General features: G+C 49.6%; 1 protein-coding gene and 1 pseudogene across 1 annotated transcript; both read left to right on the forward strand.

Annotated features, from left to right (window-relative positions):
* Positions 1 to 3526: 3526 nt before the first annotated feature.
* Positions 3527 to 6471, forward strand: LOC120682479 (annotated as a pseudogene).
* Positions 6472 to 11803: 5332 nt separating this feature from the next.
* LOC120683492 lies at positions 11804 to 13527 on the forward strand. The gene is made up of 2 exons (XM_039965568.1): positions 11804 to 12366; positions 13087 to 13527. The coding sequence occupies exon 1, from the start codon at positions 11877 to 11879 to the stop codon at positions 12363 to 12365; it is 489 nt and encodes a 162-aa protein (XP_039821502.1). The 5' UTR covers positions 11804 to 11876; the 3' UTR covers position 12366; positions 13087 to 13527.
* Positions 13528 to 21288: the final 7761 nt, after the last annotated feature.

Below are 21288 nucleotides of genomic sequence, written 5' to 3' on the forward strand. Positions count from 1 at the left end.
TACATTAGCACCACTGCTCAGGAAATGTGTATTGGTTTTCCTAGATGATATCCTGGTCTATAGTTCTACTCTGGAAGACCATCTACTTCATATTGAATCTGTTCTCCAATTACTGCAAACTGATGGATGGAAAGTTAAGTCCAGCAAATGCACTTTTGCTCAGAGATCCATAGCCTATTTGGGTCATGTTATTTCTGCTGATGGAGTAGCTATAGACCCTTCCAAAATTGCTGCTATTCAGGCTTGGCCAACACCTACTTCTGTTAAAGAGCTTAGGAGTTTCTTGGGTCTTTCTGGTTATTACAGGAAATTTGTGAGGCACTATGGCATTATCAGTAAACCCTTGACAAATCTCCTTAAGAAGGATGTGCTCTTTGTGTGGACAACTGAAACTGAGACATCATTTCAGGCATTAAAAACAGCTTTGATGACAGCTCCTGTACTATCACTTCCTGACTTCTTTTTGCCATTCACAGTAGAGACAGATGCTTGTGGTATTGGCATTGGAGCAGTTCTATCCCAGAATGGTCACCCTTTGGCCTATGTCAGCAAGGCTTTAGGTCCCAAAACTAGAGGGTTGTCCACATATGAGAAAGAATACATGGCAATTATTTTGGCAGTTGATCATTGGAGATCATATCTGCAGCACTCTGAATTCATTATTTACACTGACCGGAAGTCTTTAGCCCAGCTGGATACTCAAAGACTACACACAGCATGGCAATACAAAGTTTTTACCAAATTACTGGGTTTCCAATACAAGGTTATATAGAAGAAAGGAGTAGAAAATAGTGCTGCAGAAGGACTATCTCGGCATCCAGCACCTCCAGCTCAAGTCAAGCCCATTTCTGTTGCAATTCCTTAGTGGTTAACCTCTGTAGTTGATTCATATGCAACAAACCCTCAAGCCCAAGAGCTTTTGCAGCAGCTCAGTTTATCAACAGCACCACTTGATCATTATAGCCTTCATAATGGAATCATCAAATACAAAAACAAAATTTGGTTGGGCTCTAGTTCTGCACTTTAGTTTCAAGTGTATCAAGCTCTGCACAGTAGTGCTGTTGGAGATCATTCAGGTTTTCCAGTGACCTATGCTCGTGTGTCTCAGTTCTTTCACTGGCCCAACATGAAGTCCATGATTAAAGCTTGGGTGCAAGAATGTCAGATTTGTCACCAAGCTAAACCTGACAGAGCTAAGTATCCTTGCTTGCTCCAGCCCTTGCCTATACCTGATCATGCTTGGCAGATGATTACAATGGACTTCATTGAAGGACTACCTCGGTCCAAAAGCCACAACTACATTTTGGGGGTAGTTGATAAGTTTTCCAAATATGCACATTTCATTCCTCTCTCACATCCTTTTACAGCTTTGACAGTGGCTCATGCATTTATGGACCATATCTACAAACTCCATGGTTTACCACTTTCTATTGTGACTGATCGTGATCGGATCTTCACCAGCCACCTCTGGCAAGAATTGTTCAAATTGACAGACACACAACTGAAAATGAGCTCGGCCTACCATCCCCAAACTGACGGCCAAACTAAAAGGGTGAATCAGTGCTTGGAAACATATCTTCGTTGCTTTGTTCATGCCTGTCCCAACCAGTGGTTCTCTTGGCTTTCACTATCTGAATACTGGTACAATACCTGCTACCACACAGCCCTCCAGACATCACCATTTAAAGCCTTGTATGGCTATGATCCACACCATTTTGGCATTGTTCCAGCCAATGATGTATCAGTTCTAGAATTGTCTGAGTGGCTCCACCATCGCAATCTTATGAATGACCTGCCGAAGCAACACTTGACCAGAGCTCAACATCGAATGAAGAAACAGGCTGATCAGAACCGCAGTGAGCGTGTCTTTCAAGTGGGTGACATGGTATATGTCAAGCTGCAACCTTACATTCAAACTTCTGTTCATCATCGCTCCAACAACAAACTGTCTTTCAAGTTCTTCGGTCCCTACAAAGTCATTGCTAAGCTGGGTGTGGTGGCATACAAACTGCAACTCCCTCAGACCAGTACCATTCACCCCGTGTTCCACGTCTCCCAACTGAAGCAGGCACCAGGCAAGAATCACTCTGTCAGTCCAGCATTACCTTCTTCAGACTCTATTTTGCATATTCCTCTTCGCATTCTGCAACAACGCATGATCACTCGCGGCACCACAGCCGTGTGGCAAGTCCTGGTTCTGTGGTCACACCTTCCAAAAGCTCTCGCCACCTGGAAGGATGAGACGGCTTTGAAGCAACACTTTCCTAGAGCACCTGCTTGGGGTCACGCAGGTGCTCAAGGAGGGGGGAATGTCACACACCGTAACAGCCCTGACTCTGTTGGTGGCCTTGAAGCAGAGTTCACGACGAGCGGCAGAGGCAAGAGAAAGGCCCGACCCAATGTACGAGTGACCAGCCCAGAATGGACCCAGTAGGACGGGTGATGCGTGCGTTGATCCTGCGTGAGCTTTATCTGTGGCATGCGCTCCTGCGTGGGCAGCAAGAAGATGAACTCGGTTGTGAACCTTCTCTGAACCTGAAGCTATCCTCTGCCGCTCCCTATCCCAATTCTCTCTGTCGATCTCTCCTTCTCTTGCCGATCTCTACTCGCATCCTAAAAGGGTCGTTGCTTTTGCATTGGACGGTGGATGGACGGTGGAAAGGCCTCAGGTCAACTATCGCTATGTTCGCTTGGCTGTGGCTGATGGCTGGTACTGATTTGTTATGAGAGAATAGTAATGCTGACTGGCTGGTATCTGGTGACTAGTACTAATTTAATATGAGAGAACAGTACTGGGCTGGTTGGCTGACAATCCAAGCCAACACAGCGATATCATTACTCTGAAACTGGAGGCTCGAGCGATGGGTACGAACACAATACACAACAAGACAGCCGGGAGACCGATCGCATGGTATGTTCGCAACCTCGGGACGGCGACAGATGTGGCGGCGCGCACAGAGCCAGTACGCCCGCGCCGATCGGCGAGGCGGTCGTCCGTCGGCGCGCAGATCGATCTCTGGGAGACGGATCTGTAGAATGGCGGATGGCGTCGCGCCCGCGAGGCCCTAGTATGGTCATCGCCGTCGGTGTTAGGCACTGCGGTGGCGTGGGCCACGAAGAAACGCAATCTTCGATGTGCTTCATGCCATGCCCCCCATGACTCCATGAGAGCGAAGGAGCGTGGAACGTGAGCGCACGCAGGGTTGTTTCCCCCAGCAGGCAGCAGCTGCACCTGCAGCAGGTCCAAGGAATCCGAACCGATCGAGCTGACGATCGAGACGTACGGCCACCTCCCCCCTGCGCCCAAGGGCGAGAGATGCCCGCTGCCGCGGCCACGATCCGGCCGGCGCGTCTCGCGGCGCGGCCACGCCCCTGCGCCAAGATGCGCACGCACCAGCTAGTAATAAGTGGCCGCTCTTATATAAGCGGTGCCGGGCGGCATGATTTACTTTCTCCGTCTTAAAATAAATTCAATTCTAGAATTTAAAATTTGTCTCACAAAAAATATTAATTTTGACCCACCTACGACACAAAAGACGAGTTAGATTCCGGAAAATTCTCACAAAAGACAACTAATAACTCATTCACTCACTATAAAAAACAAAAAATATTTTGATAATTTTAAACCTAGCATTGATTTGCGTGTTCAATCATAGAATTGTATTTATTTTGGGACGGAGAGAGTACCCCACATCCGGCTATCTAGGGCGCTCGAGATAGGCGGCGGCGGCAGCTCTGCTCGTACCTATCGGAGCTCAGGAGGTACGGACGTGGCCGTCAGGGCCGAGACCTTTCAGGAGGGAGTCGGAGATGATGACCACGGGTCGCAGCCGTTGCGTCGCGCTGTTCATGCTCATCGCCGTGGCCGCTCGAGCTGCTTCGGCCGCCGTCACTTACTCACTCGTCAGCGATGGTGAGGGCTCGCAATACTACCACTCTGCCGCTGTTTAATGCTTTGCTTTGGCGTAGCAGGTACTCCGCTACAAATTATTGGTCGTTTTTGGTAAACTTAGATATATAGATTTTATTATACATCTAAATAAATATTATGTTTACATTTTGTCATGTTCAACATTTTTTTCTGACGTTCTTCTAATATTTCTTCTTGTATGCTACTAGTATTATCGAAGCTATTGTGCTTTTTTTATAAAAAAAATTCTGCGCCGCTAATATAAGTTGTCGTGCTTTATCCTTGTTGGTTAGGGTTTGTCTTAATAGTACAAAAGCTGGCGCTGACTTTGCACTTATCAGTGCTGCATACTCTATGTGCTTCATGGCAGTGGGATCCAAGGTTCTGAACTTCTGTTTGCCTGGTCGACAGCTATCTGATATCCTTGGTGCAAATTTGATCATCGAACCACGCTCGTTGACTCGGTTCATACCACAATACATACTGCACATGGCGATGGTGTGCGCTGCAGAGTTCATATAGGTTGTGGCCAGAAAAGGAAGAGTGCATAGTTTGACTAAAATTTCGGTTTGGCCCCTAGGTCCAATTGGGTTTGCGAAAGTATAGCACTATGGACAACTAACGTAGTCATTCAGTGAAAGCTAAAGTAGCAAGTCATTTGGATTTTCTCCATTAAACTTTGCAAACATAACATGAGGCAGATATGTTATTTGGGCTTTTGTCCTTAAACCACATCCTCCCTCCGTTTCAAATTGTATATCGTTTTAGCAAATCTAGATACATATAAAAAATATAAATCTAAATTTGCTAAAATAACCTACAATTTGGAACAGAGGGAGTACGTGGCCTGGTTTAAGGGACAAAAGCCCGAATAACATATCTACCTGAGGTTATATTTGTAAAGTTTAATGGAGAAAAGCCAAATAATTAACTGCGGTGTGCCCAATGAATAATGCTTGAACGACTCAACACATTCGATTCGCTCTTGACGAAATCACTTCGATCGATCTAGACTGATCTGTCTTCAAGTTCTGAAAATTCGATGGTTCATCTCATGCGTGCAGGCCTGTTACCGAATGGCGCCTTTGAGCAGGGACCGGACGAGTCCCAGGTGAACGGCACCAGGGTGATGAGTCCAAACGCCATACCGAACTGGGAGATCTCGGGGTTCGTGGAGTACATCGGGTCCAGCCACACGCAGGATGACATGATGATCCTGCCGGTGCCGGAAGGCGACCGCGCCGTGCGGCTGGGCAACGACGCGGCCATCCGGCAGGAGCTCTGCGTGACCCGGCAGGCCTACTACTCCATCACCTTCACCGCCGCGCGGTCGTGCGCCCAGGCCGAGGCGCTGAACGTGTCGGTCACCCCGGACTCCGGCGTCCTCCCCATCCAGACGGTGTACACGAGCAGCGCGGCTGGGACTCCTACTCCTGGGCCTTCAAGGCCAAGCACAGCACCGTGTGGCTCTCCATCCACAACCCCGGCCACGAGGAGAACCCGGCGTGCGGACCCCTCGTCGACTTCGTCTCCATCAAGGCCCTCCGCCACCCTCCCCATCACATCCCGGGTAATCACAGGCTACGACGAAGAAGATTATTGCTAACACTGTTGTTACCATCCGGCGAACAGAATTAACCAAGTCGATCGATCGCGTACGTGCAGGCAACATGTTGAGGAACGGGGACTTCGAGGAGGGCCCGTACATCTTCCCGGGCGTGCCGTGGGGCGTGCTGGTGCCGCCCATGTCGGAGGACCTCTACTCGCCGCTGCCGGGGTGGATGGTGATGTCGGGCACCAAGGTGGTCAAGTACGTGGACGCGGCGCACCACACGGTGCCGCGCGGCGCGCGCGCCGTGGAGCTGGTGGCCGGCAGGGAGGCCGCGCTGCTGCAGGAGGCGCGCACCGTGCCGGGGCGGCCCTACAGGCTCTCCTTCTCCGTCGGGGACGGGGCCAACGGGTGCGAGGAGGCCCTGGGCGTGGAGGCCTACGCGGCGCAGGCGACGGCGAGGGTGTCGTACGAGTCCCGCGGCACGGGCGGGCACAGGCGCGTCGAGCTGGACTTCGACGCGGCCGAGGGCCTGACGCGCGTGGTGTTCCACAGCTCCAACTACCACATGAAGCCCGACGGGACGCTGTGCGGCCCGGTCGTCGACGACGTCTCCCTCGTGCCCGTGCACAGGCACGCTGCCCGCCGCCGGCTGCGCATGTAGGGCGCGTCCCAAGGCTCCTGTCCCAGTATCCCATAGTGCTCCCGTGAGCTTGTTTTTGCTATAGTTTGGAAGGTAAGTATACATGGTATGCCACTTTTGTGTGGAGTGTCGATCAACTATCAAGGACTTGATGTCGAACTAGATCAAAGTGAAATGTTGAACTAGAGTTTAAAAATGCCCTAATTAGATGCTGATATTACAGGCATGTGCTATGTACGATATATTAGGGAGACAACAATAAGAGGGCTCAAAAGTAGTCCCATATGGGGAACGGAGGCGGAGCTAGATGAAGAAAACACCGGGTCAGGCTGTATGCATGAACAATATTTTCCATTGAATTTAGCAAAGTTTATCAGGTCAGGCGATCCCTGTGCCACAAGCACTACTACAAAAATTGTTTTTAGAGGTGGGTAAAACAATATTTGTAGGGACGGGCGCGATACCCGCCCCTGTCTCCCGCACGGGCGCGATACCCGCCCCTGTAAATGCATTTCCAGGGGCGAGTCATCCTCTCACCCGTCCCTCAAAACCAATCTGTAGGGGCGGACAATGAGACCACCCGCCGCTAAAGATATATCTTTAGGGGCGGACCACGGGACTACCCGCCCCTGCAAATCGATTAAAAATTAAAAAAAAACAGCCGTCGCGCAGGCTGCAGGTCGCCCCCGCCGGCTGCCCATTTTTAGGGGGCGGGTGGCGCCATCACCCGCCTCTAAAAATACACCCATTTTTAGGGGCGGCTGATGGCGTCATCCATCCCTAAAAATGTATTTTTAGAGGTAGATCTATTGCTACAGTAACCGTGCACTATTTGTAGGAACGGGTGAAAGTTTGGTCCGCCCCTAGAAAAAAATTGAGGTGTTGCTACAAATTATTTTTGTAGTAGCGAAGACAGCTTTGCCCTTAATGAGGAATAAATAATCTCAAACATATATCTAGATATATTGTGCAATTAGTCTATATAGTAGTCCATAGCAAAAGATACTCATATGCATAGGGGCAGCCCATAAAGAATAAACAAACATTAATCTCTCTCTCCATGCTTGCTTGAGATTTTTACTCAATTGTGAGGTCCATCTTAGAGGGCGGTATGACATGGCTTGCCTCTACAAATGATACTATGCAAAAAATATAATTGTTTCATAGGATTTCGGTTGAAGTCAAACTTTGAATCAAAATTGTAGCAAACAACGAGATCTAAAACTTTATAGTTGATAACTTTTTCATTTAAGATCATTTAATAGTCTAAAAAACATCATCATTTCTCTAATAACTATAAATATATATTATCTCATATAACTTAAATCATACTCTGAGGTTTCCACATAGATGTAGAAGTTTCACTTTTGATATCTTAACCTTCGTATACATAGAAAAATATTTTTTTGCTTCTATAGTTCACAATAACCATAGTGTACAAGTTTTACTTTTTGATTTGTTTTGCTATTTGTAAATATTTAAATAAATTTTTGGATAAAACAGAAAAATAGTTTTAGGGGCGGGTGGTGGCATCACCCGCCCCTAGAAATTAATTTCAGAGTTAATATAAAAGAATAGCATATCCCATAAAATCACAAGTGATTGTATAGTGTGGTGGTAAGGAAAGTACGCGCAAGCCTTGTGGTAGGTGGTTTGGATCGCAAATGTTGCAAGTGTGCATATTTTATCACAATAGGATTAGTACAGGTGGTTGGTTGGCTAGAATATTTTCCCTTGTTTATTCTGTTGTTTTTTATTTTTTTGAATTTTTTATTTTCTTGACATGAATTTGTAGGGACGGGTCATGTCATGACCCGTCCCTAAAAATCATTTTTAGGGCGGGTGCGTTACCCTCCCCTTGTTTTATAGCTAAAAATAATTAGCTGTGAAAACTAGGGGCGGGTACCACACCCCTCTAGAAATATGTTTTATCTACTCCTGAAAATCTTTTCTGTAGTAATGAACAATAATAACTAAAAAGCCACTTTATGTGGGTCCCATCTATATATATGGACTACTTGGTCCAAATATATTGGCTATTGTACTGGGGGGGTGCATGCATGTCGCCCCTGGTGTAGTTCATGTGAGGCGGTGCAATTAGTTAACAGCTTGCGGTTCCCATTTTGCGTTTGGATCGAGCTAGATGGATATATAAGGAGAAATATTCAGTATCGATCTGCTTTTCTTCAGGTCAAATTAACTTCACTTTATATTCAGTATAGATCAACGGGTAAATAATGTTTCAGTTAAAAACTGTCTGAGAATATATTTTGTGTTTGACAAAGAATGACCGCTAACTAGACGCCCATTACCATACTCAAATGATGTTTTCAGAAAAGTAACTGAACCACAATTTAAAAGTGAACCAGCTATTCTGTCTGAAATTAAAATTGAAGATAAAACTAGAGGAGCTTATATTTGTTTGGGCATTGTATTTTATGGCGCCAACGAGTAAAGTTTCAAGGAACACTGAAGAACAAGAAATTAAAACTCCATGATCTTTTGGCACTTATTAAGAAAAAGTGCTCATCATGAACACTCCAATTTATTCCCATGAAATTTTTTGCATCATAAAATAAATGTATGTTTTATGATGAACAATAAGGTCAATCTCAGTGGAGAGTGTCATCGCACTGTTACCAAGACTGTAAACTAGTTAATCGAGCCAGAACAATGTCACATGGTAATAACACCCCTCTCACATTCCATGATACTCCCTCTTCTCTCTAGCTTTTGTGTCATGTCAGCAAAATTAATGCTCATGACACTCACATGACATTCCATTAAGATTGGTCTGATAGAATCATACCTCTCATCTAATAATAAAACTAGCAGCAAATGAAACTCTTGTCGAACAATAGTCATACACCGATATGCATAGTGCAATAAAACATATGTGGCTCACCAACACAATGAAAATTCAAATATACTGATACACGCTTAGTATTACAACACTAAAGTGAGGTGTTAATAAGCTATAAACTCATATTGTCTCCCTTATTGTTTGTTCGTAGACATAGCTAGACAGAGTAACAGGATGCTGGAAGCAAGCACATGTGACGAACTTATATAAACTCAACACGCGCCCAAGAAACTAGCAGACGCATGCATGCAGAGTAATTAAATATCAAAATACTTAAAAGCTTCCTCCGAGTCCTGACTGGGCGAGAAAACAAGCTAACTGTCGTGGCCAACATAAGATTCGTGCATGCTCGATGATGGCGTGAACTCTCCCAATCAAGCAGCCCGAAGCTCTCTAGTGGCCGGGGCCTCTAGGGCTCGGCCCCTGGGTGAGCTGCGCCACCCACGCCATGATCAGCGACCTCGCCCTCTCGCGCAGCGCGGGGTGGTGGTCGTCAGCGTACTGTCCCTCCGGCTGCAGCCGCCTGGCCGCCTCGACGGCAGTAAGAACGGTGGACGAGTAGATAGCCACGGCGAGCAGCAGGAAGGCGAGGACTCCTCTCGGCTGGGATGCCATGGAGGGGGGAGGAGGGGCGAGCTGAGACCGAGGTTGAAGAAGCGAGCGAGCCTTAATTGCTTCTACTGATCGACCCTCTTGCCGGCCGGTGCTGAATGTTTGTGCTACGTGAGCTGTTGTGTTGGACAGGAACTTCTGCGGCGTGGCTATTTATAGGCCTGCACACAGCTAGGTCGGACGAGAGAATGTGCATTGCTTGTGTGCAGTTTAAGAAGAAGCCTGCTGGCCCCTATAGCAGCTATAGTACTGATCGATGCTGAATCGCTTGGATGCAACGAATCTTTGGTATATGAGTTTGCCATAACTGCGGCAGGAAAAACGAGGCCGATCGCTCGTCTTTTCACGAGCGGGCAGTGGACAGTTCTGCGCTAGGGGGAGCTAGGGCGGTCGACCAGCAGGCCAACAAACTAGCTAGATCGAGCTGCAGTTTGTTGTACGCCCGTAGCAGATTGCACGTTCCGTTGGCATATGCATGCCGGCCAGTCCAGTATAGGACGAAGATCATGCAAGGGCGGACCCAGGGCCCGGCGACCCTGGGCACCGGCCCGGGCTCTTGTGCTGTCGCTGCATGAGGCTAGTAATTCAATTTATGATCACGATCTTTGTTTGCTCAAGTGGTAAAAGAACTATCCATAGCTTGGCCCAGGCTCCATTGGATTGCTAGGTCCGCCACTGATCATGTGAGTATGTGACTGATGCACGGTTAAACTGTTCTGAAGTTCTTATAAACAGATAGTACATACAGATACTGCCCGTATCGTCAGGGATCTGCTTGGCTGAGCTAGAGCCACTAATTGTGCGGCAGTGTAGAGCTCAGCATTTGGCAGGTACTAGTGCGGAATTAGATTCCTCTCTCCGTTTCTTTTCAAAAAAAAAGTTCCTCTCTCCATCTCAGAATGCGTTTTAGTACCAGCACCACGCAACTGGAAATCCTCAGAGTTTTGACTGTTAACTTTCCATATTCAGGTCTGGTGGGCGTGTTTTGTTTCGTTTTGTTTCACGATCCAAATTAATTAGCTATGGTAGCTCCATTATCGTAGCACATACTTATTAATGTATTATGACAAATTTATTACAATCTCACGGATATGATCTCAGTTTTACTCACTCCAAAATAACTACTACGAGACGGTTTAAATAACCCCTACAGCAAGCAAGAGATCTTCAGAGGTCATTCCCAAACTCACCGCCCAATCTACGCTCTCTCCCGATCAGTTCTATACTTTTATCTAGAGTTATCTATGTTTAAATGCTTAGTTAATACTATCTAGAGTTTGAGTTGTCAATCTTTTATGTAATATCGACCTTGTATGAACCTTGAACCTTCTCTTCTCTATCTTAAACGACAAAGCGGAGCTTCCGCAATTTCTTCAAAGAAAAAAATCTACGCTCTCTCTCTCTCTCTCTCTCTCTCTCTCTCTCTCTCTCTCTCTCTCTCTCTCTCTCTCTCTCTCTCTCTCTCTCTCTCTCTCTCTCTCTCTCTCTCGATCAGTTATTCACATCGATCACATGATCGACCATGCACGCGCCGCGCCGGGCCGAAAGAGTACGCGAGGAGCTACTGGGCTAGGCTCATCACGCGGTCGCATTTAGAGCTCTCTCGGAGATCTAGGCGGGTGATGGAAGCTTGGTCCGGATCGGACGCCTCCCCCCGCCATTGTTTACCTTCCCCGACGCGCACCGTCGTGGGGTGTGTGGGTTTCAGGGCACGGGCAGCGCGCGCCAAGCACAAGAGCCCGCAATCTCGCGCGCCCTGCCGCCATGGAGTACCAGAACTAACTGGCCTATCTCCGTAGCCGTGTATGGCCTATGTGGCCCTGCTTGGTCTCCATCATTGACCCTATGCGATTTCTCTATCAGCTACTACATGCCGGTCGGTGGTCGAGACGGGTTGAAAAGGATCGCAACGTCGTACTAACGCCTCTACCTACCTTCCACTCGCAGCAAGGAGCAGCATGAACCCCTTTTTTATTTTCTTTATTATCTTTTTAAATTAAAGATGGACTTTTTTTTTGTTTGATAGAAAGGAGTGTGTGGACTGCTAGTATAGAAACATGACTGGCCCGGCCCATGATGCCAGGAGGGGTCATCTGCACGATATGGGTTAGACCTTCGTATGAATTAGCAGCCCAGTACCAGCACAAATATTTACGGCCCAGCCCAGTTATCTGACACAAGAAAGAGGTAGTCTCGCGAGCTACTCCCGCGAAGCCCAGGCGCCCAGCTCATCGTTGACATCGGCCATCATCCATCCAGTCCAGTCCTCAGCTCCACGCGCACCACCGATCCACCGGAGATGGGCCTGAGCCCCTCCAAGCGCGTGGACGCGGCGCTGCGGCGCGCGCCGGCGTTCGCCGCCGCCTGCGACGACGCCTTCGAACGGTGCCTCGCCGACGCGCAGGGCGCCTTCGGGGGCGTCCGCCTCTACCAGCTGGCCGACGCCGCGGCGCGCCTCCACGCGTCGCTCCGCGCGTCCGTCCCGCTGGTCCGGCGCTGGGTGCCCTCACCGCCGCCCCGCGCCCGCGTCGACGCCGCGCTCCGCGCCGCGGGGCTCGAGGGCGAGGCGGAGCTCTCCCGGGCCCAGCTCGGGGAGTTCGCCGCCGTGCTGTTTAGGGAGGCCGTCCTGGCCGGCGCGGCGGAGGCGGCGCTCGTGCGCGCCCCGGCCGCCGCGGCCGGGATCGTCGGGCTGGGCGTGGCGGCGCGCGCCGCGCCCGCGGTGGTCGGGAGGGTCGTCGCCGTCTACGCCGCGGGCGCCGCCGCCGCGCTTTACCTCAGCCTGGGCTAGGGTATCCTTTCGTGTTTCCCCAGAACCTCTCAACCTCCTGCACTGTGCAAGAAACGACATCCGCGGTTCTGCTGCGTTGTCGTGTCCAGCTCCGAGTTCATCGGCAGTTGTTGCAAAATAATGCGAAAGTATGATCAGTAAAATGCCATTGAACCCGCTGTGCTCCGCTTCTCTGACCGAGATGCTGCTAAGCAGGAGGATCAAGTTATCCATTAATCCAAGTGCTGTTGTAACAGCTGTGTGCCGCAATAGGTTGTTGATTCCACTATGCTCGACTGATTTATAAGCACTGTATCTTGCAAAGCATGGATAGAAACTCGAAAAATCCAGTACCCTCGTTGCTCTTTCTCAGTATTATCAACTTTAGAGGGGTCCAACCTGTTTTTATCCCAGTTGTCTTGAAAATTCAGGTCCCACCAAAACTCCATAATAAGCTAATGATAGCGTACAATCTGAAAACAAGAGGGATTGTCAAACCTTTAGGGTGTCAATTCTGTGCCGAGGAAGAAACTATTTCCCACCTCTTTTTTGATTGTGTGGTAGCTAAGGAGGTTTGGAGATATGCTGCTATTCACTGTAATTTACATGTTCAGTCTTACTTTGATATGGCCAGGAAATGGATCTGTGATTTTAAAAAAAACATGGTGTGCTCAGCATCATCTCTGCAGGAGTGTGTTGGATGATTTGGCTAACTCGAAATGACATGGTCTTTCGTCATCAGTATTGGGTGGACATCAAGATTATCATAAGGAGGATGAACAGATGCATTGCATCGTGGAAGCTAACGGCAACCCAGGAAGATGGTGTAAACCGATGGTGCAATACTTGGAGGAGGCTATCAGGGCGCAGCTGGCAATCGGGCCCTCCTAAAGAAAATCAAACTGAGCACCGCGTAGGAGTTCTGAATCTGGGACTTGCGCTCCTTGAGGTTCTCTGTTCTTGTTTTTTCTTTTTCTTTTTTTCTGAAACTCTGTTTTAGCCTATGCCTGTAAGGTGCTGAACTGTTGGTCTAGCTCTCTTCTAGCAGACCTTTGGCTTTGTTTTCCCTCAACTGTAAACGCTGAAACTCTTGTGCTTTGTTTCTAATGGAAATGGAGCTGGGCATTCGGCGCCTTTTGATCTAAAAAAACTTAAGGAAATAGAAGAAGTTCGGGGTTTCAAATTCAGAATTCAGAGAAGTGGAAACAGAACAAACAGTTTGTTGTCTCCAACCCCGCAATGTGTTCCTCTCCACAGAAAAAGAAGAAGAAGAAGAAGAAGAAGAAGAAGAAGAAGAAGAAGGAATTCTCTAGTCCTCAATGGGCCGTCTGATGAAGCGGGAAGGACACCCACAGTTGGACCAAGAAACACAGGGCAGATTCCCAACGGGCCGAACATGGACACTGCAGGTGGCGGCTACTGTAGCACTCAAGTATAATCAGACAAGTACCACTGTACCAGTCTACCATCGTTTCTGTTCATGGCCTGCTGCTGTTCCTAATGTCCGGCGCAGGATACCGCGCGTGTGCTAGTGCCGTTGGTATTGAAGTAGGACAGGGCACTTAAGAATGTCCCCACACCACCCGTGTTCTGACATCTTGTTTCAGTAACAGCATCCAGGAACCAAAACCAACCAATTGCTACTCAACCTGCTAGTGGTTTGGCACCCCAAATCATTACTGGACCGAGACATTTCATAATATATATTATAACACCCCAAACCATCCCACCCCACTATCTTCCAAAATTAAATTAAACCAAACACATACAACATCTCAACTAAATTGGACCAGCCCACCTCCGAACCCACAGTTTCAACTCACCTTCAAACCCACAGTTTCAACCCAACTCAACCAAGCTGAGGATGTTCCGGTGCCGGACCTTGCCGAGGATGGCCATCTCCGCCGCCATCACCCGCGCCGTGTTGCCCTTCCACAGCCGCTTCACGGCCACCACGCCGTCGCGGCCCTTGAGCTCCAGCCGGTACACGCGCCCCGTGCCGCCGGACCCGATCAGGCTCTCCTCCCCGACGCCGCAGATCTCGCCGGCGTCCAGCTCCAGCGGGTGGAACGACTCCATCTTCCACTGCCCGCAGCCGCCGCGCTCCAGGTTGCGCCTCCTGAGCTCCTCCAGCTTGAAGCTCCTGTAGCTCACCAACAGGATGCCGGCCACGAGCAGCAGCGTCGCGGCCATGAGGACCGGCACGAGCACACCGACCTCCTGGTGAGGCCGCCCTTGTGGCCGCCGTCCACGTTTTAGACGCCACCGAGCTCGGACCTGCCGTCCACGCAGAGCCTAGGGTTCCCCGCGAACAACTAGTCGCCGGTGATCACCAGCAGCCCTGGCGGCACGTTCCCGGTCAGCCGGTTGGAGGAGAAGTCAACGGAGCTGAGCTTGAGCGCTTGGAGGCTCGTTGGGATTGCTTTAATCCATGCTATTCATCATCACGCACTGCAAATCACAAGCTCCAGTAGCCGCCGCAGTCGCAGCTTTCCCCAGCCGCTTCTTGTCCTCCTCCTTGCCGGCGCTAGTCCTGCCGCCTCCGCCCCTGTCCGAGGGGAATCCGTTTGCCGCGCTCCTCTCCTCTGACCCTTCGCCGCCGGAGCCTCTCCGCCTGGTGCTCGCCGCGGGCGACGTCCGCTCCGCGCTCCGTGGCCTCCCGGGCCTCGCGCGCCAGCTCTTCTGGAGGGTGGAGGCCACCCCGCGGGTCTTCCAGCACACCGCCCACTAGCGGATAAAGGCGAGACGGATGATGGGGATCCACCAGCCAGATTGATCCATCTAAATTGGCAGTCCAAACCGAACCAACTCACTGGCTATCCTAGCCCGGTTACTACCAAACCATGTTGGCCCAAATGTAAAAACCAGACCACAAAGACTGGTTTGAGCCCTAACCACTAGCAGGTTGAATTGCTACAGAACGCATCAGGCTGCACGCATTCGGAATGCTTCTCACCTGGTGGGCGATCATCATTCATCTCTACTACTTGACTAAGAACTTTGCACGCGCATGCCACAGAAACAAACAACTTTTCAGCTAGGTGGAGGATGCCTCGTTTGGCGACCACGCCCGGGGCTTCCACTGGCAGACAGACAGGCCGGCAGACGCACCTGGCACCCGAACCAGTTGGGGCGAAGAAAAGAAGCCATGCACCGCCGCGCCACCTAACTCGTGGCCGCGTCGCCACGCCGAGCCAAGCGGACGCCCGGCTGGGGGAATATCCCATCCTATCTCCAGCTCACGCGCCGCAGCGCGTAGCGGTTGGTGCGCTGCCGCCGTCACATGGCCGCGCGCTGCGCTGCGCCGCGCCGGCCGCAGCGGCGACCGGCAAGGCAAGCAATCGATGGCCGCGGCCTTGTTGCCAGTCCGGGACAACCGCGCGCGGCGGCGCCCACATGCTGCGGCAGCGGCACGGCTCCCTCTCCGCTGGTGTCTGTCCGCGACGGGCTCGCGGCCTCGCGAGTCCATGGTCCGGAACGCGTGGACGGGGCGGACGGTTCACCTCGCTCTCGCCATGATTGACTTGGACAGGAGGATCGGTTAGGTCTCCGTGCTGTACTAGTGTACCGCAATAGTATGTGTCAGTGTGCCATTGTTTCATTTGTTTTACTGCACCGCCTTCGTTTCTTTTCTGTCGCGGCATTTCTGTGATTCTGTCGGTGTCGTCCACTTCCTATTCGGAGTGTTCCAGGTTCGTGGTCTGACTGTCAACCCTGACCGGCGGCTAGGCAACAGCAGCAAGACAGTAAAAAAAACATATACCACAAGGGGACAAAACCGAGCAAGTATTATGATAGACGGTATGCGGACTGATATCTACGTTTGGCATTGCACTCGTATGAAGCTAGCGGAAACTCACTGCACCCTCTACTATTGGCTTAAGTTGCTGCTATACATTAAATACCAGCAGGACTCGCCACCATTGCGTGGTCATCTAGCACCCGTTGCAGCCGCTAGCCGGCAAAATCATAAGCCATGCTCTAACTTCTGTTTAAAATATGAGAGCTGGGAAGTGAAAAGGAAAAAGAAAAGGTAGTAAGATCCGGGGGGATCTATTCCCCGCATATGCGAGGGGGCGAGCATCACGTCGCAGAAGACATGGCTGGCCGCCTATCCCGCCTCCCGAGCTCCGGCGCCGCCCCGGCGCCTCCGTCGTCACCCTCCACCGCCGCCAACGCCAACCGAGCTCGCCGTCGTGCCGTCCAGCCGCCGCCGTGCTGCCTCTTCTCGCCCCCGCCGCCGGCACCGCCCACCGGGGGTCCGGCCCCGGCCGGCCGGTGGCGCTACCGCGCCGCTGCGCTCTCCGCCGGCCGAACCGCCTCCGCCGCCGGGCTGCCGCCGCCGCCGAGCCCTCCTCTAAGTCCAGTGGGCCCCCCACCCCCAGCAACCCGGATCCATAAGCTCCACCACCTCCCGCCACCACCCCGACCGCCGGCGACCTCGCCGGCGGCCGCTCCGCCCACCAACCACCCATTCCCGCCCCCCTCCCCTCCCCCCTTGCTCGCTGGGGCAGCGCCCCCTCCCCTATCACGAGGTAGAAGATGAACAAGGGAGGGGCGAGCGCTTCTGGGACGCGGGATCGAATCTGCCGTCAGATCCTCGTGAGTTGGGGTGATTGCTTTCCAGTTTCATCGGCGATCTCCTCTCGCTCGCCCTGCACCTCCAGTTCCTCCCGCAGTCCCGCTGATCCCACTCACACACGAAGACAGGTTGGGATTGGGAGGCTATCTGCGGTCTGCCTGCCGCGTCATGTGACCTCCACTTTACACACGCCTTCATGTGATGTTTTCCAGTTTTTGGTTTGCATGATGAGTGAACTTTCGGTCGGGATCTGCTTTTATTTCTGCGCCCTATATAAAAGGAAAAAAACTCTTATGATATGACAGCTTCTAGATGATCGAGGGTTATTATTGATCCCCGAAAATCTCGTCGTTTGACTTGATCTAACGGCGACGAGCGGACAGGGCAGTAACATGCATGCCCTGGTGCTGAAACGGACCGGGCCTCTCCTCCCATCCCCCATTTTTGTCATGTGCGGTAGCAGTGCCGGTCGTGTAATCCCCTGGATGGATCTGCGAGAATGTCCACGGATTTAACAACGGAATCAAGAGTGCAGAGGTTCGTTGCACTGTGTCCACACGAGCTGGGGAGAAAAACTAACGATGCGTCTCTTATGTTGAAATAGTTCATGCTATACATGCCTTACGTACTCACTGATGAGCAGATGATTTGATCAGTGAGCTAAATTGATCACCGTAATTTTTCATGATGAAACAGCAGAATATCTCACCAAGGGATACTATGGCCTCGTTCGGTTCCATTCTAGAATCTCTAGAACGCGTCTTCTAGACTCCGCATGAAGTACGAAATGAAATTTATTTACAAAACTTTTTGAGGGATGGGTATAATTTTTCGCGACGAATCTAATTAACGATAATTAATAGATGATTGGCTACAGTGATGCTACAGTAACCATCCTCTAATCACGCGTCCAATGTCTCATTAGATTCTTCAGAATTCCTAACTTAAGAGTTGTGGCGTTGGTTTTGTAAATTGTCTTTATTTGACACCGCTAATTAGCGGTCAAAGTCCGTTCTAGGCTATTCTAGAAACGTTCCAAACGGGGCCTATATGTTTGCCAACTTAACCTTTGAGTCCTGTGTGGTGTACTACCTAATAACCAGACAATGCAGCCTTTACCGTGCTTGGCTAACAACCAAATTATATCTAAAACTCTGGACCTTACCTTTACTGATTGGAGATCCAAGTGATTGAGGAAAGGAAAAAAGGATACAGTTTTAAACACTGTCCTACAGTACTACTCCCTCCTTCCCTGTTTATAAGGCATACACGTATATCAAGATTCAAACCTTGTCATCTTTGACCAATAATTTGACTATTAAATTTTTATTTTTATAATGCAAATTTCATATGATTGGATTCATAATCAAATATATTTTACAATGATTATAAGTTTATAATCAAAAGTGATATAATATATGATAAATAAATGGTCAAAGTGTTGTTTAGAAGACCGTGTCATGTTCCACCATGCCTTATAAACGGGGAAGGAGGGAGTAACTTCTAGCAGAGTTTAAAATATTCAAATGTAGACCGACTCAAGTCCAAGGGCCTAGATGCACTATTGCTGAAAGCCATTATGATGACGTGGCGGCATTCCATCGGTGACATCAAGTTGCAATGCTACGCAAGCACTGCTTTATAGTATCTCCACCTCCGTATCAATAATTCAACACAATCATGGCACCTTTGTCATGAATGAGCTGACCACCGGAGATGGCATGATTCATGAAGCTAGCTTCAAGCCTGATGTTGGGACTGGGTTACTAGTTCCAATTTGATAGAAATTTATTTTTCGTTGGAACTTGGCGGAATGTGTTCCTATTTATTGATAGAGTTTTTGTTTACATAGCAAATTGCAGCGATACTAAAGCATTTCGGGGGGAAATCCTTTAACTAAGGATCCGTAAATCATCACCGCCGTATTAATTTGGGTTAGAATTTCCTTTTTTTATCGATCTTCTTGCAGTGATGCGAGTGACGCACATGGCCATGCTTGTTGAGTGATAGATTGAGAGTAACATTTACAGTAATCTAGCCCCGGATGTCAATGAGCAAGAGTGCATGCATGCATTGTTCATGCCGCACTTGATGAGCAAATCCACTATAGGCCATCAGATGCTATTTTTCTAGAAATAAATGTTGTCAAACTGATGAGAGATATATAGCTAGCCTTAGTTTCTTGTTGAGCAAAGGAAACTTGTAATTTACATGCATGTTTCAACTTTGAGAAAGGAGGGCATCATCAGTGATTCAGTGTGTGTCAAAAAGAGAGAACACCCGTCACATCCCGATCCACATCCGATCCTTGCATCATTCTTCAAGTTGACAAGGACGGCTCATTTTCGCCACTATTTAGTTGCATAATACATCTGTGAGTTGTGAGATCAGACTAGAAAATGTCTTGCATTTTGAATCATCATAGCAGATGTTGGACCGATTAAGAGGTGAAGGCAGGTCAATGTAGGCCTTAACTTAGTTGCTCCTAAAGTAGAAGGTTGGGTGGCTGCCTTGAAAATACATCGATCCTATCTTATGCAAAAGCCAGCGCCAAAACACATTTTACTTTTCGCTTCCATGACGTAACATCACGCTCCATTTAACCAAAAAAAATAGCATCTACGATTTTTCATAGTCGGTGAGTTTGGGCGACCAGGCGACGACGTAAATAGAGGAATCAATAGCAAACAAAGAAGAAACAAGTGTTGGAACCAAAGGGGCAAAATCGGCAGGTTGAGATTTGCGCCTAGAGCTTGGAGCATTGATACGGTGGGCCCATGAATGAATTTGGAGGCTTCAAATCACCGCCTCTCAATTTCATCTACGAATGAAAAGTTGAAAAATCGAATTAACGATGTGAAGAACCCCTAGAGCGTGAGAAGATTTTGGCCAACCCTGCATTTGTAGGTTGTACACGAACCTAACGTCAGTACTCCTTTGTTTCCAAATTATAATTTATTTGACTTTTTTGAACTCAAGTTTGACCGCTCATCTTATTCGTTTTTTGCATAAATTTTTGAATAAAATGAATGGTCAAACTTGAAATTAGAAAATTCAAATGAATTATAATTTGTAACGGCGGGAGTAGAAAACAAAGAGGAGATGCGCTAGGAGAAATTTGAGGTGGAAACCTAGAGGAGATGCGCTAGGAGAAATTTGAGGTGGAAACTTTGAGCAGCAGACGCTTGTCTTGCAAGGGTGCATGGCTAGCTACCCACGCTCACGGTTACTCCTAAAAGTTGGTGTGCCAGACCTTTCGTTAGAGCTCCAGACACCAGCTGAAAACTGAAAGAACTGAACAAAAGTGGAGCCGAATTAATGGCACGAAGATCCGAGTCCGAGGCTGAGGAAGGGAGATTGCCACAGGGAGTATGGGAGGGAGAGATCCAATCAATTCATCCAAAGATGCGAGCGAGTCTGAGTCAGCCGGCAACTTCTAGCTGTAGGCTGCTGCGGCGCGCGCCCTCGGAAACCCATGGCCTGGGGGATGGGGTTTCGGACGGGGACGGATCCGGCGCGGGAGCAGCGCGCATGTGCGGCCGCATCTTTTCTTTACTCCGTGCAGCGGAACCGTGAGCTGTTTCCCCGCGCGCAATAATCATCTGGGCCAGCCTTTCTTTTCTTCCCCCGCGCCATCTATTGCTCCCGATCGCGCGCACCGCCGGCCGGGCCGGGCTGGGGGTGCTGTGCTGCCCCACCACCGGTGCCGGTCGCACGGCCTTTTCCGCCACCCCTTTTCGCTGTTCGGCAGCTCAGCACCGGCGAGCCCCCCGCCCTCTCTCTCTCTCTCCGCGCTGCAGTACGGCGGCCCTACGGGACAAGCGACATGTTGGCGCGTATGCGTTGGATTGGGTTGGACTTGGACACGGACTGGACCTGGTTCGAGATTGGCTGCGGTGCGCACTCCCACGCAACGGCTCCCCTCCGCCACCGCCAGGATCGGGACTGCAGGTGCAGCCGTGCAGGTGTCACCTCTGTCTCGCTCGATTTAGGGCTTGTTTAGTTAAAAAATTTTGGAACGAAGTCTATTTACAAAATTTTTTATATATGGGTTGTGAATCGCGAGACGAATTTAATGATACTAATTAATTCATAATTAGTGGATGGTTACTGTAGCATCACTGTTGCAAATCATGGATTAAGTAGGCTCATTAAATTCGTCTCGCGATTTACAGCTCATCCATACAAAAAGTTTTTGTAAATAGACTTCATTTAATACTCCATGCATGTGTCAAAACATTCGATGCGATGTTTTTTTTGTGTTTACAGAGTTTACGGATAAAAATCTAAACAGGGCCTTACTCCGGGGGTGGATCGCGTCGCGCCGACGCAGCAGCAGCAGCTCTCACCTATCACCATGGC

This window comes from Panicum virgatum, chromosome 7N (assembly GCF_016808335.1).
Source record: "Panicum virgatum strain AP13 chromosome 7N, P.virgatum_v5, whole genome shotgun sequence".
NCBI classification, from domain to species: Eukaryota; Viridiplantae; Streptophyta; class Magnoliopsida; order Poales; family Poaceae; genus Panicum; species Panicum virgatum.

What these genes read in the sequence shown, in the direction of transcription:
- LOC120683492 (XM_039965568.1), top strand. Translation starts at nt 11,877, where the DNA reads ATGGGCCTGAGCCCCTCCAAGCGCGTGGACGCGGCGCTGCGGCGCGCG.